Below are 25957 nucleotides of genomic sequence, written 5' to 3'. Positions count from 1 at the left end.
GTAGCTTTTTAAAAACTTTCTGGATACTGAGCCACTTTGTAACTCTTCTAATGACTAGAACCAAGGTAGGAGAAAAGTTAGAAGACAGAGAAAGGGAAGTAGTTGAATCAGACCCAAGTGGCAGAGTTACTTAGGGTCATCTCTTCTTCCCTCACAAGTCTCCAGTAAGCATTTCTATTCTGGCCCTTATCAGCAAAATCTTGTGGAAGTCCACTGGGACTGCAGATTTTAAATGGAGGACGACACAAGTTCTGTGCATAGCACAGATAAGACTGAGCAGAAATTTAACCTTATTGTGAAGCTTAAAGTTAAAAGTACTCAGTATCAATAAACAGGGCAGTCAGGTGTGTTACTTTGACTCCGACTTGTAACATGTCTAGAATACTGGGGTTTTAGTCATTTTTTAAATATTCTAAAATGTTTCTTTTTTAAAAAATCTTTAAGTACAGGCAAAAAGTGCTGAGAATTTTCATACGACCCAAAAAAAACTACATCCAGTTTTTAAGCCCACCATCAGACTTAACCTTCAACCAAATAATGTTTTGCTTAAAACCCTATTTTCTTTTTAATTAATTAATTAATTTATTTATGGCTGTGTTGGGTCTTCATTTCTGTGCGAGGGCTTTCTCTAGTTGTAGCAAGCGGGGGCCACTCTTCATCGCGGTGCGCGGGCCTCTCACTATCATGGCCTCTCTTGTTGCGGAGCACAGGCTCCAGACGTGCAGGCTCAGTAATTGTGGCTCACGGGTCTAGTTGCTCCGCGGCATGTGGGATCTTCCCAGACCAGGGCTCGAACCCGTGTCCCCTGCATTGGCAGGCAGATTCTCAACCACTGAGCCACCAGGGAAGCCCAAAACCCTATTTTCTGCTACAACTTTTTCAACTGCTTTTATAACTTTTACAACTGCTGGGTTTAAGTGTCTGATGAAGCTTAGTAAAACCGTGGATTGCTTCCCTCTCTGGTTTCCAGGACATATTCAACCGAAAGTGGTATACCAAGAGATCCATTAATTTAAAATACTGTTTCTTGGGGCTTCCCTGGTAGCGCAGTGGTTGAGAATCTGCCTGCCAATGCAGGGGACGCGGGTTTGAGCCCTGGTCTGGGAGGATCCCGCATGCTGCGGAGCAACTAGGCCCGTGAGCCACAATTTCTGAGCCTGCGCGTCTGGAACCTGTGCCCCGCAACAACAGAGGCCGTGACAGTAAAAGGCCCGCGCACCACGATGAAGAGTGGCCCCCGCTTGCCGCAGCTAGAGGAAGCCCTCGCACAGAAACGAAGACCCAACACAGCCAAAAAAAAATAAATTAATTAACTAATTTAAAAAAAATAAAAAATAAAATACTGTTTCTCTTTTAAAGAACTGGATATGCAAATTGGATATTTTACAAACCTGAAATACCACAGTGGTTTTTTTTTTCATGTTTAGCTGTTAACTCCATACTTCGTCTTTTTTTTTCTCTTCAATAAAATGCACTGCCTTAGGAATAGGCGGTTGATGGATGCATCAAGAAGTTTTCAACTTATCTGACAAACTAGATACCTTGTATTTTCCCCTCTTGTCTCAAATCAAGGTATTTCAGGTTTGCTTTAAATCCTTATAAAGAGGATGGATGGTTAAATGGATGGGAAAGATTGTTACCTTTCTATTTGCTCTCTGCTGAAATTTTCAGAGGTAGGGACAGTTACTGTTATTGATCGTGTTACTTATAATATATCCGTGGTCATCTACACTTCAGAGTAGTAGTTCTCAACCAGGGGACATTTGGCAATGCCTAGAGATGTTTTTAGTTGTCACAACTGGGGAGTTTTTGTGGCATTTAGTGGGTAGAGGTCAGAGATTCTGCTAAACATCCTGTAGTGTACAGGATAGCCCTTTACAACAAAGAATTATCCAGCCCAAAATGTCAATAGAGCCAGGGTTGAGAAACCTACTTTATGGTGGTCTAGGGGTTTAGAAGGAAAATGCAGAAAACATAAACATCTTAGAAATGAGCTTCAGCAGCCCATAAATGAAGCCAGGTGTATTTTGTCAAGTGACAGTGGCTTTCTAAAAAGTACATATTTATGTGTGTTATAGCAATAATTACATGGGAACAGACTCAAAAACATTTATTATGCTGAATAATCTTTGAAAAGCAGAGGTTCTTAATTGTGCCATGGATCCTTTGGCAGTCTAGTGAAATGAAATTAATGTTTTTAAATTCATAAAATAAAATGTGTAGGATTACAAAAGATACCAATTACATACTTAAAAACTCAAAATCGTGATATAGTAATATATCCTTTATTAAAGCATTAAGTTGTATAACAGGTAACATATTTAATATTTAGACTCTCAAAAACCAGCTCTAGAGAAGATAGATAATAGCTTTATGGTTAATTTAAAAAACATGATTTATCCACAGCAAAGATCTTCCCTAGCCAAGAGGAAAAGCCTTTTGTTGATCTGATTTTCAGAAAATCATTTACATAGTGGTTCTAAATTTGGGGTACATGAACTTGGATGGGGGAAAAAAATCATGTATATATATTTTTTTACCTTTAACTTAAATTTCACATTTTCTTTAAATTTGGTCAACAGAAATCACAGTAGTATTAGGACCTATGACTCTCACCAATAGAAAGCACAGATCTTTTTTTTATTAAATTACAGTTGTTTCAGATTTCTTTAGACTTCACAATTACCGTTGTTTCTAGATTAGATATCAAGAATATTCAGATAAATTATAACTAATTAAAATATATTGATGCTTAGATCAGTGTCTTTCATGTCTTGCATGAATAAATCATTCATATAATCTTGTTTTATTAAAAAACCAGGTCATTTCATTTTGGTGAGGTTTTGATAATAGTAGATGAAAGTAGGTAAAATGAGTGCCGAAGCAAAAGATTGACATACCAGATGAATCTGCATCCAAAAAAAACTGGGAATTACTGCTCTGGAAAGTATAACTTTTTTTTCCCAAGCCTCTTTAATCTTCCTTATCAACAAGTAGTTTTCTGAATAAACATTTTCATCCTTATTCCTTTATTTTCTAAGACTAGTATTTCAATCCTTAGCCTATCTTGTGTGAACACTTGAGTATCCATTTAAAGACAATTTATGATCTAATCCTGAAAAAAATGTTAATACCTATCTTTTTAAATAATTCCAGATAAATAGCATCTATTTTAGGAAATTTGATCAGAAAAATTTGATTCCCAGTATTCAGCACAATAGCATCTTAGTTTTAGTGAGAAGCAGGTTGATCATTTATTAGCTTTGAATAACAAAAATTATATCTATGCAATACTCAGGAATTTTCCATCTTTTTAAAAAAATTAATTAAACTTTATTTTTTAGAGCAGTTTTAGGTTCACAGCAAAATTGAGCAGAAAGTATAGCGTTCCCATTTATTCCTCGACGCCCACTCCCAACCCTTGTGCACAACCTTCCCCATTATCAACATGCCCCACCAGCATGGTACATTTATTACAATCAGTTTGTTACAGTCTGCATTGACACATCAACACCCGGAGTCTATGGCATCATGCTTTAAGAAGCTGAAATTCTTTCAAAAATATTTAGTATCTGGAGTTGGAGTGTTTGAGTTCAGATTATTTTACTTGTATAAAGACTCAGTTTTCTCATCTTTAAAAGAGAAATGCAAATCAAAACTACAATGAGGTATCACCTCACACTGGTCAGAATGGCCATCGTCAAAAAATCTACAAACCATAAATGCTGGAGAGGGTGTGGAGAAAAGGGAACCCTCCTGCACTGTTGGAGGGAATGTAAATTGATACAGCCACTGTGGAGAACAGTATGGAGGTTCCTTAAAAAACTAAAAATAGAACTACCATATGAGCCAGTAATCCCACTACTGGGCATATACCCTGAGAAAACCATAATTCAGAAAGTCACTTGTACCCCAATGTTCATTGCAGCACTATTTACAATAGCCAGGACATGGAAACAACCTAAATGTCCATCAACTGATGAATGGATAAAGGAGATGTGGTACATATATATAATGGAATATTACTCAGCCATAACAAGGAACGAAATTAGGTTGTTTTTAGAGATGTGGATGGACCTAGAGTCTGTCATACAGAGTGAGGTAAGTCAGAAAAACAAATATCGCATATTAACACATATATGTGGAATCTAGAAAAATGGTACAGATGAACCTAATTGCAGGGCAGGAATAGAGATGCAGATGTAGAGAACAGATATGTGGACACGGGTAGGGGGGAAGGGGAGGGTGGGATGAATTGGAAGATTAGTTTTGACAAAAATACACTACCATGTGTAAAATAGATACCTAGTGAGAACCTGCTGTGTATCACAGGGAGCTCAGCTTGGTGCTCTGTGATGACCTAGACGGTGGGATGAGGGGGAAGGAGGGGATATATATACATATAGCTGAGTCACTTTATTGTAAAGCAATTATACTCCAATAAAAATTAATTAATTAATTAAGTAAAAAATAAAATTGGCATCATAGGGACTTCCCTGGAGGTCCAGTGGTTAAGACTTTGCCTTCCAATGCAAGGGGTGCAGGTTTGATCCCTGGTCGGGGGGCTAAGATCCCTAATGCCTCACGGCCAAAAAACATAAAACAGAAGCAATATTGTAACAAATTCAATAAAGACTTTAAAAAATGGTCCACAGGGACTTCCCTGGTGGCGCAGTGGTTAAGAATCCCCCTGCCAATTCAGGGGACACGGGTTCAAGCCCTGGTCCGGGAAGATCCCACATGCCGCTGAGCAACTATACCTGTGCACCACAACTACCGAGGCTGCGCTCTAGAGCCCACAAGCCACAACCACTGAGCCTGCATGCTGCAACTACTGAAGCCTGCGAGCCTAGAGTCCGTGCTCCGCAACAAGAGAAGCCTGCGCACCGCAACGAGGAATAGCCCCCGCTCACCGCAACTAGAGAAAGCCCGTGCGCAGCAACAAAGACCCAACGCAGCCAAAAATGAAATAAATAAATAAATAAATAAATTTATTTTTTAAAAAAATGGTCCACATCAACAAAATAATTGGCATCATAATAGTTTCTACTTCATAGACTTGGTGTGAGATTTCAAATGATACTTGCATATACAGTGTAGCATACTAAGGTAAATGCTCAAATGTTTACAGTGATGATGATTATTGCTTAAAAGTACATATTTATATAAATATATTAATATATTACATATTTATGTAATATATTAATTATAATATATATTTATATATTAATTATGAATTTTTAATTCATTTTTTCTTTTTATGTGTTCACTTATTTTAATCAAAACAATGTATGCATTTTAAAATAAGTTAGAAATTATCATTCATTTTACAAATTAGCTTGCTGTGGGATTTCTGCAGTTACTAAGGTTCTGCAGTGAATTCAATGACTGATTTGTCAAAATTTAATTTCCGTGATTTTCAGGAAAACATGTATAATTTGCAGAGGAATTTATCCATATGATGTTTTATAAGCCTGTGTTTATATTTGTATCAATGCCTTATGTAAACAAATCCTAGAAATCAAGGTTAAACTTTACGTCAAATGCCATTAAAACTAGATTCTAATGTTTTATTTCTAAATTATATCTTTGTAGATATCAAGAATGCTCATCTAAAAAATAAGTGTCTTGTGAAGAAGTACTAACTACTCTATGGTTGCTTTCAGTTTTCTCCCCCTCTAAATACAGGCAAAATGATTATTTCTTGGGGTGTTAAAATTCTGCTATGAGTTAGTCAAGATCTTGATAATATCCCAGAAAGCAATCAGAATGCTGCACATCTGCCAACTAGTAAACTGGCCAACTGCTTGTAGGCTGTGTCACTAATAATGTTTAGGATGAGGGAGTTTTAAATAAATGTTCTTATGGATCATATTTTATGATGTTACTTTTATTTGTGTGGGAGTATATATAAGGCTAATTTAATTTTACAGAATAACTAGAGCATGGTAAGCTCTTGGTTCTGGTTTATCTTGGATTTTGATGGTAGGTTGATTCCTTTTGCTTTTTAGTATTCTTTCTTATTTTTTCTCTTTGTTTTAGTTCTTTCCAACATTACCTACTCATCTTACAGTTTCATCCTTTTTTACTTTTCAAACTTGAAAAGTTTGTATTTGGGACTAATTGTATATATTTATGTGTTTAAGTAATTTATAAAGGCAGATCCTGTTCCATTCTGTTTTGGGCTAATTTTTATTCTTGTGTTCTGTGAAGAATTCCTTCATTCAACAACAAATAATTATTAGGCTTCTGTTAAGTGTCCAGTACTGTTCTGGGTACTAGGGGTATAACAGTGAATAAAAACCTTTGTCCTCAGAGGAGTTTACATTCTGGTCCCAATGATTGATTATGGCTCTGATAATGAGTTTGATAAGGCTGAAAATGTAACTTTTTCTTTTCTGTGAATACAGCTTTATAAAATAACCATGAAGCATGCTAATGAAGTTAATAGAATACTTGAGTTCTCATTCTTACTCATATAAATAAGAGGGTAGTATATTACAAAATCACAAATATTTAAACCATAGTTTTTATTATTTTCAAATCGGCCATTTGTTATCCTTGTTAACGGTTTATTTTAATCAGACTTTATTCTTTTTTTTTCTTTTTCTTTTTTTCCCTTTGGACTTCATTCTTTTGTTTCTAATCTTTCTTTTCCAGAAACTGGCAGACCTTTCTCTTCGTATCCAGCAAATTGAAACAACTCTCAATATTTTAGATGCAAAGGTTTGTATTTCTGAATAATTTATAGGATAAACTTTGCTCTACATATACCAACTGTCTCAGTCACACTTAACTTTAATTGCATTTAGAAATGAATTCAATTTAGCTCCTGCATCTGTGAAGTGGTGCAGTGTGTTCTTTTGTTTAATTTATTATAATTGCAAAGGAAATGATCTTCATTATGAACCACTGAGTCTGTTTAAATGTACACGTGGGTCAAGGTTTTCTTTCATTATTTGAATCAAAAGCATAATGAGTAACATGTTAACAAATTGAACTGTTACATAGTTTACTTCATTTGATGGAAAACTCACAATTATCTTAATAGTAATCATTGATAACACAGGAAAAATTATGTAAAACTGTACATGTCTCCAGAGCAAAATTTGGAGAAAATATCACCTATTTTCCATTTGTAAATATATTAAATGCTAAAGTAAAGAATACCAATTTTGATGTCAGAAGTTACAAAAGATAACTTTTTATCTTATAAAAGCAAAAATAGAAGGTTGTCTTGATTTGAAAGCTTGCAGGTTTTGTGTGCTTTTCTTGTATATAAAATAATGGAGATGCTAGTATATTTTTGTGACTTTGTCTTTTTTTTTAACATCTTTATTGGAGTATAATTGCTTTACAATGGTGTGTTAGTTTCTGCTTTATAACAAAGTGAATCAGCTATACATATGTGACTTTGTCCTTTTATCCAAAAGTTTGATCTGAAAAAAATATGTATTGAATATTTATAAGGAAGTGAAATGACTAATATCTTTTAACGTAAGGATCAGAATGTCTAGCTTGTACTTTCTACATCTTCCTGTGGACTTCAGCCACTGTATTTCCCTCAGAACATTTCTTTAGCTTGTAATTTAGGATACTTGGCCTTGAACATGTTCAAGATAGTCTCTTAGTAGCCATACCCACTTGAAACTATTTGGGCCATAGCCACTGTGCTAAATACTGTCATCAATCAACAGTTCTCAATGAATATTGCTGCTTCAGATCTTATTACCATTGGTTTTTCATTATTCTTTATAATGAATATGTGTATTATTTTAATGTTTGTGGAATCCTTAAGTTAGAGTTCAAGGTCACAAGTTAAGTTGCCATATGGACAGATTAAACTTAATTTTTTCCATGGCCATAGAGTTAATCCTCAAAGTTAGCCAAACATTTGACAAATGTATATTTATTGATATCAGGATGAAATCAGAAAAGAGGGTTTGCATGGATCTTGCAAATCCAACCTGAAATGCTTAACCACTGACAACATGCTCATTTTTTGTGTATGAAAAATAATGCATTTTAGTAATGCATTATGTAGTAATGCATTCAGTGATGTTACTAAAGAAAAAAAAGGAATAAGCTGTATCATACATTAAAATGTGGCAAGAGTTTTCTCATTTCCCAGATTATTCAAACTTAAAATGTGCTACAAAGCACTTTTTGAGGGGTAACAAAATATGTTTAATAAAAATCTTTTTACAACTTTGTGAGGTAAGTTTTCTTATCCCCACTTTACAAGTGAGAAAATTGAGGCCTAGGACGATTTACACAAGGTCACATATTTTGTGACTTAGACCTAGGCAATCTGACTCCAAATCCCATGCTCTCATTCCTTACACTAGGATTCCTTAGATTTTAAAAATAATTCCTGAGAAAGAATGGTGATATGCTAAATTAGATTGGTGAGAAATTCTTCAAAAATATTTTATTTGTGAATGCCTTTCACTTTTAAGTAGTTTATGTCATGGAGAATTTCAACCAAAGATGAGATTTTATAAACCTATTTCTATAGGCTTAAAAACTTAAGACAACTATTTAAAACACACACACACACACACACACACACACACACTTAGAAACTTAGTGTTCAAGAACCTAATATTAGCCTCATATACCAACATGAATTTTCTTTTCTCAGTTGTCATCTATCCCAGGGCTAGATGATGTCACATTTGAAGTATCTCCTGTAAGTGTCACTAGGATCACAAATGAAACACATTCTGAAACCACTTCAGAGCAATCACAGGTAAGTATTTAAGTTCCAGGAAACATGAGCAGATATCTTGGTTGAACCAAATAGACCTAATCAGCAGGTTTGAAGAAAGAAGTTAAATAAAAATGTAACACTTTGAATAGTAATATTTTAAACTTTAAGATAGAAAATGAAGTTTGAAAAAAAGTTATTAGCTTTTCATTTGTTATTTTGAAGGGCTTCCTGAAGTTAATATTTTTCTTGCCTATAAGAAAAAGAAAACCTATACAGAACTAGGAAAAATCTTGAATATAATTGTTTTCTTCAAGTTCACTATGGAAATTTTTTTCTTAGTTCTTGTAAGAAATGTATCTTTTAAATGTTTTATTATAAAAACTTTCAAACGTGAACAAAAATAGAATAGTACAATGAATACCCAAATGCCCATTACCTGGATTCACCAGTTAAGATTTTTTTTTTTTTTTAATTTATTTATTTAGTTATTTATTTGGCTGTGTTGGGTCTTCGTTTCTGTGCGAGGGCTTTCTCTAGTTGCGGCAAGCGGGGACCACTCTTCATCGCGGTGCGCGGGCCTCTCACTGTCGCGGCCTCTCCCGTTGCGGAGCACAGGCTCCAGACGCGCAGGCTCAGTAGTTGTGGCTCACGGGCCTAGTTGCTCCGTGGCATGTGGGATCTTCCTAGACCAGGGCTCGAACCCGTGTCCCCAGTATTGGCAGGCAGATTCTCAACCACTGCGCCACCAGGGAAGCCCCCACCAGTTAAGATTTTGTTGCAAATGCTTCATCTTTTTTTGTCACTTACTGAAGTGAATTCCAAGCATCATGTTATTTCACCCCTGTATAATTCCTTGTGAAAAGTTCTGAAATTTTCTTGTGTAACCACAATGCCTTTATCATATACAATATAATTAACGATAATTCCCTGGTAATATCTAACTCCTTGTTGCCTGAAGTCTGCTCCGTGGGCCAGCAGCCTCAGAATCACCTGAGGGCTTGTTAGAAATGCGGGATCTCAGGTTCTACCCCAGACTTACGGAATCAGAATCTGCATTTTAACAAGATTCCTATGTGACTTGTAGACTCTTGAAATTTGAGAGATCCTGATCTAAGAAATACCGGTTGTCTTAAAAAGTGTGTTTTGGGAGTTGATTTGTTTAAATCAACATCCTAGTAAGACCCATGCTTTGTGTTTGTTTCTTATGTCTTAATGTTCATTTATGCTCTGTATAAATTTAAATTTTATATGACTTTTTATTTCAAGAAATAAAAATTCTTTGTTGTTCAAGAACAGATAATCTCTAGTGTATCTCAGTGAGGTATTAAAATCCAAAATAAAATAATCACTAAAATGGTGGTCTAACAAGTAATACCAAACAAGCAGACTTCCTATCTATATGGAATTCTGCATTTGTACCTGGAGGTACTTTTCACAGGATATTTTTTAGATCATGATGGTGTTGACCATGATGATAATAACTAAACATGTAAAGGTTTTTTACTGTGTGAGGCATGCTTAGTGCTTTTTATAAATTAAGTCAATTCTCACAACAGCCCTATGTTTACAGATATGTCGAATGAGGTACACAGAGGTTAAGTAACTTGCTGAAGGTCAAACAGTAAGAGCTGGAATTTTAACCCAGGCAATCTGGTGTCAAGAATCCTAGCTCTTATATGCTACACTGCACTGTCTCCAGCACCTGTGTTGAACTTGTTAAACATATTGAGTACATGTGGTGCAAGGCCCTGTGGGAGAAGCCATATATTTAGAGATATTATGTATTTGGGGAATGAATTAGATGACCATTTACTTAATAATTAGATATTAGAAAATTAAACATCCACTTAATATAACAAATTCCATTATGATGGCCACTGGAATATATATAATATACAAGAGTAAATCCAGATGTTTAGAGGAGTTTAACTTCACAAGGTTTTTTCAGTTAAAGATGGACCATCCTTTCTCTAGAACAAGGCATGTGTAAAAAATATTAAATGTTTCCACCCTACCTAGTAATTATTCTTTGGAGGATACTAACTGTCATATGTTTCTATAAATTTCTAAAGTGGTATCTAACTTTTAATATTAATTTTTCCAGGTATTATTGTGCATGCCATCTATAATGTGTATTTTAAAACTTACGCAGTTGTGTTGGTCTTGCCTATTTAAGGTCTCAAAAAATTGATTATGAGTAATCACAACTGAATTATCTAAAATTCAGAATGACCTGATATTCTGGCAGTTTTATTTAAAAATAGTATATTAATTCATTTGGAGAATTTATGAAGTGTTATTGGCTTCCTGAGTTTTAAAAATGTCCTAAAATTGTGTCTTGATTGGATTAATAAAATCAGCATGTTCAGCATGTTCTTAATATTGAAATCAACTTTTTAATTTCTTCTCCATTGTTTTTAGTTGGTATATTTTATGTAAAATGTTTTGAAATGGACTGAAGTATTGCTTAACACAGAATTTCCATTGACATTACGGTCAACTCACTTATCAGATAAAGGATAATCATGAACTTTTTTTTTAATCATCCATTCATTGCATTCTCCAATCTATTGATATATATGAGTCAAAGACCCAAGGTTTGCATGCTGATTTTTCTGCAACTTTAATTTCATGGTTCAGATCTTATCATTACTCACAATAGAACATCCAACTGTGCAGATTGAGATTAATTTGAGAATAAAATGAAGGACAGTTGAGAAGTATGATAGAGGATTTGAGTCATTCAAATAGCAAAGGTGTAAGACCTGATATAATTAAACCTTGTTGAGGTCTTAGTTATTAGGCCAAAGTTAAAGGCTGAGTTTTAAAATCCATTGGTCTTATATGTAATTATCATTTGCTCCATTGTGCTACTGTATGAGTTTATTGTCCCTATTTTTATAAAAGCATACTTGGGTCTTGTTTGAATTTTTTATTTAATTAAATGTTTTGGACAGTTTGTAATTATGTATTTTACAGATGAATGTGTATATAAATATATATATACACACACATACACACACACATGCGTGCACAGTTTTGTACACTTGACACTGTCATATAACAGGAGTAACCTAAAGGATTTTTGGATGTTTTATTTGCTTCAGCATTTAAAAGAGATTTAATTTATATTTGAATTATCTGAGGAAAAACCTTAACATACAATTCATATTCTAAAAACTATGAATACTTAAAGATTTTTTTTGATTTATTTACATTTCAGCATAGATATGTAGACATAAAATTGATTTTATTCAGTTAAGGAACTTACTCTTAATGCTAACATACAGATAGTGAGTGAGAATTCACTAACTAGACTTACTCTAAATGTTTAGGTTGATAGAAAAATCAAGAACTGTATATAGACAGTCCTAGCTTTGCACTTAAGTGAAGATAGGGTTCCAATATGGACAAGTTTCAGTTAACATCGTACCATGCAAAGTTGAGAACTGCCTATATGATAAAAACATTTTTGTCCATAAAGACCATTCCCCAGTATTCTTCATTATAAGTAGTAATTTTTATAATGTTAATAGTTTCATCAGTAGCTGAAATATATAAAAACATAATTTTGTCTGAGAAATGGGTTTCTCTTCCACAGATTCTCCAGGCATTGCCTTTAAAGATGTTAGAATAGCTGTATCCACTTAGAACAAGATTATTCAATGAATGAGGAATATAATTGTGTAGACGGTATAGATACCCAGAAAATCAATTTTCTGTCCGCTACAGTTGAACAGTTGACAAATCAGATAGCTTTATTAGCTTTATTAAAAGTTTTATTAAAATAATAGGTCCATTCAATAATTCATGTTTTATATCAGCACTTGGGACAAGTAAAGCAGAATTCTAATTTTTTAATGCCATGAATATATTTACATCTTTACGGAACAATATAGTGTTGATATTAAGTATAATTTCCTCTGAAATCATATTTAAGTATTTGTAAATATTTGGAAACATATATCCCATAATTAAGTTATTGGTAAATTTAGAAATATGATTTTTTTCTGATATTGATTACTTTAGAATTATAAAAAGAAACATCCCTTTTAAGTAACATGACGGACCCCTTTTGTGAATTGTCTAAAGATTTATATGCAATACTCTCTACAGCCGAACAGTTTGCAAGACTCTGGACCACAGGAAACTGAAGTAACACCAGAAAATATCTTAACTGTAGCCAAGGATCCAAGATATGCCAGATATCTCAAAATGGTTCAAGTGGTAAGCTAATTTGGTCTGTCTTCTCTGTCTAGCAGCCTCCTCTGAAATTCTTAACCCTGGAGGTTTCATTGTTATTTTTTCAATCTGAGAAATCTGCTAAACCGAGTGACCAAGTTTTCTACTCTCTTACTTCTTTTCTATGTTTAATGAACGCCTTGATAAAGAGTAAGCAGAAGTCAAATCTTTCTAATTAAAACTGACCTCACACTTCAAATTAACATAGCTTAGTATAGATTTATGTAAATTTTTTGCTTTACATAATCTTTGTAAATCTTGGATGTATCAGATAGAGGAATGAAAGTGGACTATTCACTTAGTAAATTGTATGGCTTTAGCTTAATTTCCTGTATGCTAACACAAATGGTTTTTTGTGTATTTTTATTCTGAATTTCACCTGTCAATAGTTTGGTTCATAGAAAAGAGCATAAGTCACTTGGCCATGTAAGGTAATGCTTTTAATATTATGACTTGAGAATATGTATTTTTTCTAAGAAATCATTACATGGTATGATGCAAAAAAGTACAACACAATATTTGCTCTTCTATAACAGCAGAAGTTAATTTCATTCCTGTAGAAAGTCCTATTACAGTAGTTAAAGGAGCTAGCTGTCCATTTTTCAGTTGATCAAAAAATTAATGCTTCTGTAAAATTCTGTTATCAGGCAAAAGATGGACTGATATTAAAGAAGAACAGTTTTGCTGTTCTTGGCATTATTTATCACCAAAATAATTTAAAAACTAAGACTGTCTGACAACCAGAAAGAGTAGGTTGGCTTATTTAGAAGCTACATTGGTGACAATGGGGAGAAGAAAGTACATTCACTTTTTCTAGCTGTCAGAAGTAGCTGTGTCACTTTCAAAATTCTTCACTGACAGTCAAAGCTCTGGGCTTTAGGCTTTGGTGACAAAAACAGACTTTGGGTTGAAAATATATAAATTTTTTAAACTAATAAAAGTAAAATAGAGCTAGTTTGAGTGTGAATCATGATAAATGAATTTTTAAAACTAAAACCCAGGAAAGCTTAAGCTAAGCTTAAAATATGGACTGTTAAAAACTATGTCTTTGACACTTTCAAACAAAAGATGAAAAGTTTCAGAGTAACTCTGAAAGGCTTTTTATTTAGTCTCTTCTTGCCTAACCTATATAAAATAGGAGATGGGAAAATCTACTTGATATCTATGACCGCCTTGAAATATTTGATGAAAGACCACATCTTAGGATAACTGTTATATTCTTAATACATTGCCTCTGACTTTACAAGAATTTGAAAAATCCTTATTTTCCTTTTCAGTATTAATCCACTGTCCTTTTATTCCACAAATATTTATTTAACACTTGCCCTAAGGTACCACATTAGATATTGTCTAGATTTATTTAGCCAACTAAGGTTCCCAGACACCACTTGTCAATTTTATTTTTGTTATTAATTACTTAGACAAATTTCATTGCTTTTCAGAATTTCATATATAATATATATCATATGTTTGCATGTATATATGTAAATGATTCTTTACATATTTATTCTTCTAATCATGTAGTTTACCATCTCACTAGGAATAAAAGCCAAAGTCCTTCAGAAGCCCGTGAGATGCTATACAATTTAGTTCCCTAATTACCTTTCTAATCTCATATCTTCACTCACTCTGCTCCAGCTCTGCTGTCCTCCTTGATGTTCCTTGAATAAATATATGGACAGTCGCGTGTCTCGGGGCCTTTGCATCAGTTCTCCCTACCTGAAACACTTTTCCCAAATATCTTTATGGTTGCTCCCTCTCTTCCTTCAAATATTTGCAGAAATGTTACCTTCTTTCTAGTCCCATTCCTTTTACTCCTTCCCTACTATATTTTTCTTCATATAACCATCTAATTATATGCGAAATACTACATATTTTACGTACATTGTTTGTGTCTCTGCTGCTCCTAGAATATACACCTTTTTGTTTACTGCCCTATTCCCAGTTCCTAGAACCATACCTGTCACATAGTATTTACCTATGAATGAAAATGACGGTATTTTTCTCTATACTGTTTTAATTTTTGATAGGTTTTGGTGATAGATTTCTTTTTTACACTAGCTCAGTGGTTTTTAGAGTAAAAAACTTGTTCAAGATATAGGTTTCTAGTTCCCACCCTACTAAATGAGAATCTCTGCAGTTGGAACTCAGAGCCAGAGCATACGTGCTTTGAGAAATGCTCTCTGATTAAGAACTGTTTAAAAATATTTTACACTGTTTTTTTTTTTTAATAAATTTATTTATTTAATTTACTTTTGGCTGCGTTGGGTCTCCGTTGCTGTGCACAGACTTTCTCTAGTTGTGGCGAGCGGGGGCTACTCTTCATTGCGGTGCGCAGGCTTCTCATTGCAGTGGCTTCTCTTGTTGCGGAGCACAGGCTCTAGGCACGCGGGCTTCAGTAGTTGTGGCACGTGGGCTCAGTAGTTGTGGCTTGCGGGCTCTAGAGTGCAGGTTCAGTAGCTGTGGTTCACGGACTTAGTTGCTCCGTGGCATGTGAAATCTTCCCAGACCAGGGCTCGAACCCGTGTCCCCTGCATTGGCAGGCAGATTCTTAACCACTGCACCACCAGGAAAGCCCCTTAACACTGTTTTATAACACCAAATAATTTTTATCTCAAAACATTTAAGAAGTAATAAATTGTTAGTTTTATTTCTTATTTTTTAATCTAATTCTGTAGCAGTATCTGGCACTTAGCTTTAGCCCATCCTTTTTGCTTGGTGTCACCATGAGCAGGGGTTTAATTTTTTCTGCTTCAGACTTTTTGATGTTTTTAGCCCAATTTCCTTGATTTTAGTCCTTTGCCTCCCTTCTGCCTTTGGTACGGGTGTTTCTAATTCCTGAACATTTCCAGTGTTCTGGAAGTGCTGCTTCTTTGTGGTATCCTCCTCTCCAGGCACATGGACTTGGACTTCCTTTGCTATGCTAAGTCATCATTCTTTTATCTGCTTTTAATTTCCATGTATTGTGGTTCGTGTATGCCTCTTAGTCATTAAAATTGGAGTTCATGTTTTTTCTTTTTGCCTTATTGTTTGGGGGTAATAATTTTCAAGAAGAAAGCAGGGACCAACATCTTTGCTTTGAAATTATAAGCTCATCCAAGTTAAATTTAATTTTATTGTTTTTAGTTCATTGTGCCAACCTGTATCCCAGAATCTTATTACCCAACTTTTGTTTCCTACTGCTCCCTGTCCTACATTTCATTCTTCAGACAAAACCACAAAACTTTCTCAATATAAGCTCCATGCTTTCCCACCTCTGAATCTAGATCCCCCTTCTCTTGACCACTGCATGTCCAAATTCTACTCATCTGACATGTTCCTATGAACCCTTTAACTAAATTATCCCAGATTCTGAACCCACCAACACATAAAGCCAGAAGTGATATCTCCCTTCATCTATCTGTCCAACCACTTTATCTGTATTTTTTCTCACTTCATATCTTGTTCTTTGATAATTTTAAAATATTTTTATCTATTTGTGTTGAAAAGGAAATGAGTGGAAGAACTATATCTTGATCGATCTTTGTATTCACTTTAACACCTTACCTAAAAAGGTGCTCAATCAATATTTGTTTTTTTGTTGATGGTTTTTTGTTTGTTTTGTTTGTTTTTTGGTTGTTTGGGTTTTTTTTTGGCCGAGCTGTGCAGCATGCAGGGATCTTTCTTCCCTGACCAGGGATCAAACCGGTGCCCACTGCACTGGACTGCCAGGGAAGTCCCAATATTTGTTGAATGTACTATTTTATCCTGCATATTATAACTCTCTTTCTCAACTTTGTGTCCCCCAGAAATGTATAAATGTCCTCCTATTTCATCAAGTTACTGAGTTAAAATGTTTTGTAGAACCAAACCAAGAATAGACCAAGTAGAGGTCTCCCTCAAGGTTGATGTGAACCTGCCAATCATTATTCTTTCGATGATAGTTATTAAGCCATCTATAAATCCACTATTTGTCCTGTTTCCTAAGAATATCATGAGTGACTGTCAAAATATCCAACCAGAGATGTAGCAACATGTTTGACAATGCCCAGGATTGTCTTTCATTGGCATGGTCACTAATAGAGTTCCTATCACTTCTGCATCATCATTCAGTTCTGGCTTTTGGTTTAAATATAAGTATGAAATCGTTAAATCAGTTCCCCTCATTGCTTTCTCTATTTGTTGGAGGATGAAATTTTCAACAAGGTAACTTAGGAATTTATCAGATGCTCTGATTTGAACAAAATTAAGCTGCCAGTACAGGTAAAGAGCTAATGTCTCCACCCATCATGGCAGTATCTTATCCTTGTGCTTGTTTGCAACATGTTTTAGGAAAACTTGACCTAAATCCTCCATCTGTTCAGGTGGCCAAAAAGTATGTTCCTTCTGATAGTACAACTATTGCCTTCCTTTAACCTCATTTAGGGATTCCTTTATCCCATGTTCAAGAATTTCCATATACATGTGTATGTATTGGTTTAAAGGTATCTTCCGACTTCCATTATAAAACATTGTAAGGTACTCCTTTCAAATGCCAGTTCCCATTCATGGATTCCTAAGTGTTAATCCCTGAGATTTACTTATGTTGAAATTTCAGGTTTGCTATATACAAATAGACACACATACTTTTTTTTAAGCTATTGGATTTGTTTTCTATTTGTTTATATCTCTTCTCTTAATCAGTACCTGATAGTTCTTTTACTCTGCTTTTCTCCCCTGTGGTGTTATTATTGTTCATAGTCTTACAGTTTTAATTGAGGAATTTTTTTATCCTTTTGATTTCAGTTTAAAGCCCCTTGATCATACCTATGGGTCTTGCTAAGCATAAAATTTTGGTTCTTCCGAACTACTTAACACTTTTCCAGGAGTATAATCATTCTAGTGTCATAAGTCATCACCTAAAATATTGATTCAGCAGCATCTGCATAGCTAGTTGTGTTTCCTGTATCTGTATTTTTACAAAACTATAACTTTAAAGAACAAATTACGATACTACCCTGCTTTAGAAAATGCCTCACAGAAGTAGAGAAGAGTCATTAGAGACCCATTGCAATCTGTATTATTGAATATTCCAATTTCTGTCATTGACATGGGAAGAATCTAGATAGCTTTGTATCTCTATACTCCAGGATAGTAAATTGCCTTCCTGTTTTTTTGTGTTAGTCTTCTATGCTGTTTATTCTTCCAAGGTGATTCAGTTCCTTGAGAGTGACTGAGAACAAACAGGGTTCAGAGGGATATAGGTAGAAAGAAAAACAAATTTGATGTAAGAGCCTAACCCCAGCTAATTCTAGAGGGTAGCTTTATTAGAAATTGCCTTATCAATACTAGATAGTGTTTCACTTTCCCAAAAAGATTGTAGATTTTCATTAAAATGCCCAATTTTTCTCAACCTCAGAGGGTGACTAAGGTTTCTCTTGCTTACCATCACTAAAAATTTAGTTTTAGTTGTTAACGTGGAGAAAGGCCATATCAGCATAATTCATCAAATGAGTTCTGTTTTGTCTATTGGTATGATCTCAAGTAGTTTATGACCCACCATACCATTACTATGGATGCATGTTATCAAAGCTGAATTTTAGAAGCCTACATTCTGGAATTTAGGGAATTGTTTGTATCCACAAAAGGAAAGATAGCGTGGTCTCCAGAAAACCTGTCTTTCTGAAAAAATCACTATATACCAACAATATGAAAATCTACTCCTAAGATCCCCCAAATAACCATTCTGTACCCAGAAGGGAATTAACAGTGCCACAAGTTCTCTCTGCTACTAAGGACAGTAATAGGATTTCTTTCATTTTTAATTGCCTTTATATTTTTGTCATTTAAAAATATGAGTTGCTGCTCCATGAGCAGAGTCTTTCTTATACCTGTAATTCCACATATGCTTAGTTTCTCATCTTTTTCCAAAATATAATATTCTTCCACTCAGCATCTTAATACTTACTAAGTCCTCAACCCTCTTGTAATCTTTTCTCTTCCTTCCTTCCTGAATTGTTATTTAGTACTATGTCATTCTCTCTCATAAGACAGTGAGTGTGTTTCTCAAGCACTTTCAGCTTCTCCACTTGTATAAAAGTTTGAATTTGCTGACTACCCATGTAGTGATCACTCACTTCAGATAGGAAGACATAGAAAGTCCTGTAACTTACAAACCCTGATGTTTTAAAAAAAAATTCGGGCTTTCTGGGTATCAGGATGAACTACAGTCTTTTTTGGCTTTCTTTGTAAGCTGCCCTGAAAACTTCCTCTTCCTGGGTCCTAGATATCTCCTGGAATGTATTGCTTTTATATTTGCCTTTCCTCACTTGTCACATACCTGTAAATCTACTTTAGAGACTAGGTAATTAAAACTGCTTAATATAAACTCCTTTCAACAGAAGCCAACAAAATCTTTCAAATGTCACAAGTACCAATGCACAGAGAAATAAGCTGTGCCCTTCTTTTTGGTCTCTGTACCTTTTTCTGTCACCCCTGGATTACTACCTTCTGTGAGGTACAAAATAATTACAGTTCCAGGACGTAGTTACCTATGAGACAATTTGAATGCCTCAGGGTACACACCAAGATCTTTACTTCGTACTTCTGGGATGCAACATGCTATATAGTTTCTTAGCTTTGTCATGCAATCCTGTGTGACCATATTCAGACCATATTGGCTCTTAAGGTCTCAGTCCCCTCAAACATAAAATGATATCTAAAGTTCTCTCTACATTTAGGATCCATTAATTGATCTCCAAATTTGGATCTCATTATTAATGAATGTTCCTGGAACACCTGCTGGCGTTTACTGGTTTGTTTTTTTCTTTCCTTTTAAAGCAAGTTTTACAGAAGATTTTTCAGTGAGTAATAATGTTGTGTTCCAAATATGGCAGGTAATTGATTCTGATTTAATGTTTGTTGTCATAATAGTGCAGCACAAGTCTTTACTAAATTATATATTGCATTTATAACATAACTGGAATTGTGTGCATAGATCACTTTTCCAACAGTTCTCCCCTTTTTACTGGCAGAGCTTGGTGAATCCTTTGCCAGTAATAAATTGTGCATTGGGAAAATTCGACTTCCACATCAAGAAGCTAATGACTTGTATTTTGTGAAACCATATTTGCCAAAACAGTCTCTTTGGACACTTAGGTTTTTTAAAAAGCTCTATTTTCTTTGGCTGGCTTAAAATGTGAATTGAATAATCTTGGTTCTGGTGGTTCTGATGCATCTGTTGCCAGCAGTGGATGTTGGCCTGGGGAAATGTGAGTTCCATTACCTAAGGAAAGAATCTTCAACTGATTATTAAAAATGTTCATCAAGAAATTATATACCTTGGACCTGGGGAAACTAATCAAGCATGAAGTAGAGTACTCTTTAGATAAGGTATAGTTTTTTAAGAGTAATTAAGGGCTTTAAAACCTTGTTTGGGACATGACCCACATGTGACTTCCCATGGTCTAGAGAGTTCCAGGGTAGGTTCCTCATCAGTGATTGGCAGTATAGTCAAAAGGAGGCGCTACTGGTTCATATATAGTCAGAGCTATGGAAAACACTGGTGCAGATTTAGTTTAACAATTATATGCTATTTTTTATTTTTAATTCTGTAGGTATTTTAATATGTGTTTTGTTTATAATAGCTAAAGTTTACTAACCAGTATCAAGGTCAGTATTTATTGATTACATAAAGGTTTGGGGGCAGACAATTTCCTCTGGTGTTTTAGCACCACACTGTTCATTGAAGGTAAAAGCTAGCATGTACAGTGATTGATTTCCCACACGTATGAATGTAGATAAAGAAAAGATACAGGCGAACATACATGTCTGTTTAATTAGTTGTGTAATTTAGCCAGCTTTGAAAGTTGAAAAGGGAAAATACTTCATCCTTCTCAGTTCCATTTCCATTTGACTATAAAAGAGATAAGCAAAGCTTAGCAGAATGGTAAACTGCATGAGTAGTAACTTTGAGTTGGCATAAGTGGAGCTCAAGTGACCACAGTTATCCTGCTTCCTCTACATTCTATCTTGCATCAAATGCAAGAAGGATTGGATAGAGATTTTCCCTAAGGCAGAAAACAGTGACAGTTAGCTGCCAATTGAGAGCCCCTGAGGTAACAGCCTATGCTTTGCCATGGCCTGAGTATCTGGAAAACCTAGAAACGGGTACTTTTTGTTGTATCTTTGGCAAAAAACAAACAAAGAAACAAAACAAAACAAAAACTACCCAAATTACTTATTCTCTGCTAAAGTCAGTGAACTAACCTCTAAGGAAACCATGTGTAAAGAATTACTATGCCAGTTTTCCAGATTATGATTTTTCAATATTATGGCTTCCTTTTGAATCCTTCCCAAGTTTCCTTGAAACTGAAAGGGAGGCCAGAACCAGTCATACCATGTACACATTTAAGGTTAAGAAGTATTGCTTTATGACGTATTTACCCTTTTGTTTATTCCTTATTTTATTTTTCTCATATATTTTTGTTAGAAAGCAGTAAACAATATTGCTAAATTCAGGTTTTAAATTTCTTGCTTTCCTGATGTATTTGTTTTCCTGATTTCTTGTTTTCCTTAGAACACTGAAGGGAAAACACATAGTGGGCAGACCCTACAAAGTTAGATGGTTGTCAGTATCCATTTGGTAATATTATATGCACCTGCCTTGATGCTTATCTGTTCCTCACATTTTCTTCACTAATAACCACTTTTGCCGTAATCTTACAGCTCAGAATATTTTAATGCTTGCATATTTTCCATTATAGCTATCCTTGTGTGGCATTCAATTGCCATGAAAGTAATTTTTTTTAAGTTTCTTTGCACCTCTTTTTTTTTTTTTGGTTGCGTTGGGTCTTTGTTGCGGCGCATGGGCTCTTTGTTGTGGCGTGCAGGCTTCCCTCTAGTTGTGGTGCACGGGCTCTAGAGCACGCGGGCTCAGTAGTTGTGGCATGCGGGCCGCATGTGTCATGTGGGATCTTGGTTACCCGACCAGGGATCGAACCTGCGTCCCCTGCATTGGAAAGCGGATTCTTAACCACTGGACCGTAAGGGAAGTCTCGCCATGCAAGTATTGATTTGAATAATTTGTTTATAGGAACTAGTTGTTTAACCATAACTGTTTTTATTTATGGTGCTTATAACCTCTGGAAAATATATACATATTTTGAACTGTGAACTTCAGGAAGGTTTAGAATTCTCAGTCATATTTGATGAATGGTCATACATCAACAAGCCAGTGTACACAGATGCCAGTCTCTCTTAGAGTTGTAGGGGGATATTTGGTTGCTGCATGAATTCTTTGATTTTTAGTAATGTATCAGATAATTTAAATTAATTTAAATAAAACAAAATTTAAAGGAGGAGTAAGTGCAACATAAGAGAATTCGGGCACAAAATAATCTCCTTTTAAAAATAATTCATAAGGTAATAAATTTAGGATGCTAAATTTGTCAAATCAGTTTTTCTTAAACTGTGTATGAAGAGATTATATTTCTTTAGGAATTTATTCTCCATATCATATTTTTGTATCATTCAGTATCATAAATAAAGTAATTTAGATAATGTGTGGGACAGCATATCTGAAACCGTCCTTTCAAGCCGAAACATTTAATTATTTATTTCAGTTTATTTATTTTGCTAAGTGCCAAAAAAATTTACTTCATCTGCCTTAAATTCATTATAACACCATAACTATGCACTTCTCCCCACAAAAGAAAGAAAAAGGAGTAGAAGTAAGCAATCAAATACAGGGGAAAGAACTTTTAGAGGGTAAGCTTAAGGTAGTTTTGAATTTAATAGGAATTTCATTTAAATGATATATAAAATGGAAACCAATAAAGACCAGGGGATTTAGCAGAAAAATATTTTTATCTTTTGACTTCATATCTTTCATTCCAACTAATTTAAACAACTCCTTAACTCTTATGATAGAAGTTGTGACAAAAGCAACAGTACATCGCTATTAAAGTTCATAAGGAAGATTTTGAAGATTGCTAACACTGACAGTTTTTATACTTGCTGAAATGTGCAGTGTAGTTCTTTTACTCTGAAACCGACTATAAAATTTTAGTTACCCAACTTTGATTTTTCAGTGCCCTTTTATTTTTTTTCCTACTGACCACCTTTGCCAGAAATAAGGGCCCTCACATAAAAGTTTTACAGATTGGCGAGGAGGAAATAATAGTAATGTAAATTAAGTAGTTACTTCATTAGATTTACTCTTTTTAGAAATATTGTGATTCTCACCTTAACTATAAATTAGTCTGTCTAAGACTGTGTAAATTAATGGGAGAAAAAGTAAAGACCAGAGAAGCAGATGAGCTATAATAACGAAGTGGGCTCACCTCAGGTGGGAGAGAAGTGTCTTAGAGGTTTTAAAGGCCATCAGCTTGAGGAAGACATTTTAGCACCGTATTCTGACAAGGATCTCAGTGAAAGCATTCGTAATGGGGTGGAGGCCTGGTGCAGAAGATAATTGGTTTTGAATGGATCACAACATCATTTGTAAGTTAATCTTTTGGTAAATATTATTTTACAATTTGGAGGAAATGCTAATATGTTAACTGTATGTTTTAAAAAAAATAAAGTACATTTCAAAATATTGAATTTTATTGGGAGAAAATGAATGAAAATTATCTATTCCTCTACCGGAGGATATCTACATCTTTTGTATTTATCTTAATACTGCAATTTTTAAAAATATCTCCAGATGTAAATATATCTTACCAAAGTTTTTCATAATGTAAGGCAGCATCCTAACTTTTCTTTTCTTGTTCTTTTCCTAGCCCAAGTTCACAAATGATTTTTATTCAGTTGGTTGGTTAGACCATGTGCTGATGACCCATTGATTCATTGCCCTTCATTGTGGTTCTGAACCCACATGTAATGCCCAGTCTTGGTCATCTCTCTTTGAGTAGGTCCCTATGGATCCCTAAGAGCATTTAATGAAAGACTCACAACACACCAGTTTAAACACATTACCACTGTCGGAAAACTACTTCAAAAGTGAATATTCTGTGGTTTTGATCAGTAGAATCATCCTTATAGTTAAATACTAAGAATTCTATTATGTATAGCTTTTATTACCATATTTACAGATATTTCATTAAGTCCTCTTTAATAGACACATATAGTAATAATGTTTTCAAAAACTGAACAAGATGCCATCTGAATTTATTATATTGATACTTTTAATTTAGGTAGCAAATTCCAAAATGATTTGCTATAGAAATTCTTTTAAAGTTTTTATTCCTGGAAAGTAAAAGTATAATTAAATTTAGAAAATTCTGTTAATACATATTTCAGAGAACAAATATCATTTGAGTGAAATGAGGGATAGCAAAGCTGTAGTGTAACTGACATGTTTATAATGGCGTTCTAGCATTAATTAACCTATCATAGCAAGACTTTAAATTTTAGATATTATCTTTGCTTTATAATGAAGGGAGGAAAATGGGTCTTCCACAGCACCAAATTACTCTGAAATTAACAAATATTTGAGTAGCTACAAAGAAAACACCATGCACTTTTTTGGTCATTACACCTAATTTATCACGTTAAAATAATATCCAGGGGAAAAATGAACACATGGGGAAATTGATACAGCTGTATTTTGAATTGTCTCATGACAATAGATCCCTCACTTTTTGAAATAATTTCTTTAGGGGTTTTTCTTGATAAGCATTTAGGTTAACTTTAGTTCCCATTTCTAAAAGGCACAGATGGAACTGCTAACATGTATTTATTTTATGAATAAAGTAATAGTAACTGCCTGGGCCCTGGTCCTCATGGCCAGTGTCATTTTTGTCCATTTTATCATGTGATTTGTTCTTACATCTTTAAAGATATCTGATGGGCAGTCAGTGAGAAATACTTTCTCACTGGGATACTAATCTCTTGAGATAATCATTGAAAAAGGAATAATTTACCCTTAGCTCCATAGAAACCACTGTATATAGTGCTAGTCAAGATTTGTGAGCTTCCTTTTGACCACATATTTAGGTTCAAATTAATGACCCTTGGTGGCAACAGTATCTGATACTGTAATATCAGAGTATAGCATTTTCTAAATCTGTACAAGTCATTAGAAATAAAGCTTCCCTTTTTTTTAGGTAGCCATCATCCACTTTACAGTGATTAAGAGGTTTATTTAAATTAATTTTGTATCCCTTCATGGAAAGCTTCCAGAAGGAGATAATTGACGATGTGATTGTTTTTGTTATGATTGTTCAGTAAACATTTATTATCTATTATATAGATTATTTCACCTGAAAATTTTATTCTAAATATAACACCTTACTAATATGATTCATAAAATGCAATATAGGTATTTTAAATATAGCACTGTTGAAAATCAGAAGGCAAAGAAATGGTTGAGTCTATTTCACTAAGTTAAAATTTAACTAAACGAAGCCTGATTGGAGGGCTGGCTGCTTTTTTCCAACCCATAACATCTTTTCATTTCCTACTGATTCTTTCTTCCTTCAAATAAAAAAAGTACTGTCCACCTACCAACTCAATAGATCTTTTCTTTATTGTTTACCTAAGTAGGGAAAAAAACTTCATATTTTCCATCTTTCATAACTGTATTGTGATTCAAGCTCATAAACTTAGAGGAAAAAACTTGAAAATATAAGGAGTATTATTATTATTTTTTAAACATCTTTATTGGAGTATAATTGCTTTGCAATGGTGTGTTAGTTTCTGCTTTATAACAAAGTGCGTCAGCTGTATGTATACATACATATATCCCCATATCCCCTCCCTCTTGCACCTCCCTCCCACCCTCCCTACCTCACCCATCTAGGTGGTCACAAAGCACAGAGCTGATCTCCCTGTGCTATGTGGCTGCTTCTCACTAGCTATCTATTTTACTTTGGTAGCATATATATGTCCATGCCACTCTCTCACTTCGTCCCAGCTTACCCTTCCCCCTCCCCGTGTCCTCAAGTCCATTCTCTACGTCTGCGTCTTTATTCCTGTCCTGCCCCTAGGTTCTTCAGAACCTTTTTTTTTTTTTTTAGATTCCATATATATGTGTTGGCA

The 25957-nt window shown here is 34.5% G+C and overlaps 1 protein-coding gene across 1 annotated transcript in view; it reads left to right on the top strand.

Moving 5' to 3' along the window:
- WASHC3 (WASH complex subunit 3) overlaps positions 1-25957 on the top strand; it is a 68169-nt gene that overhangs the window by 4758 nt on the left and 37454 nt on the right. Inside the window, exons 3-5 of the mRNA XM_068560260.1 lie at positions 6661-6726; positions 8645-8752; positions 12830-12940. Of these exons, the coding sequence (XP_068416361.1) occupies positions 6661-6726; positions 8645-8752; positions 12830-12940 (285 nt within the window). The remainder of the gene's footprint in view (positions 1-6660; positions 6727-8644; positions 8753-12829; positions 12941-25957) is intronic.

Source organism: Eschrichtius robustus, chromosome 13, assembly GCF_028021215.1.
Source record: "Eschrichtius robustus isolate mEscRob2 chromosome 13, mEscRob2.pri, whole genome shotgun sequence".
NCBI lineage: Eukaryota > Metazoa > Chordata > Mammalia > Artiodactyla > Eschrichtiidae > Eschrichtius > Eschrichtius robustus.
Note: the sequence above shows the minus strand (reverse complement) of the source record. Positions and strands in the feature narration are given on the sequence as shown.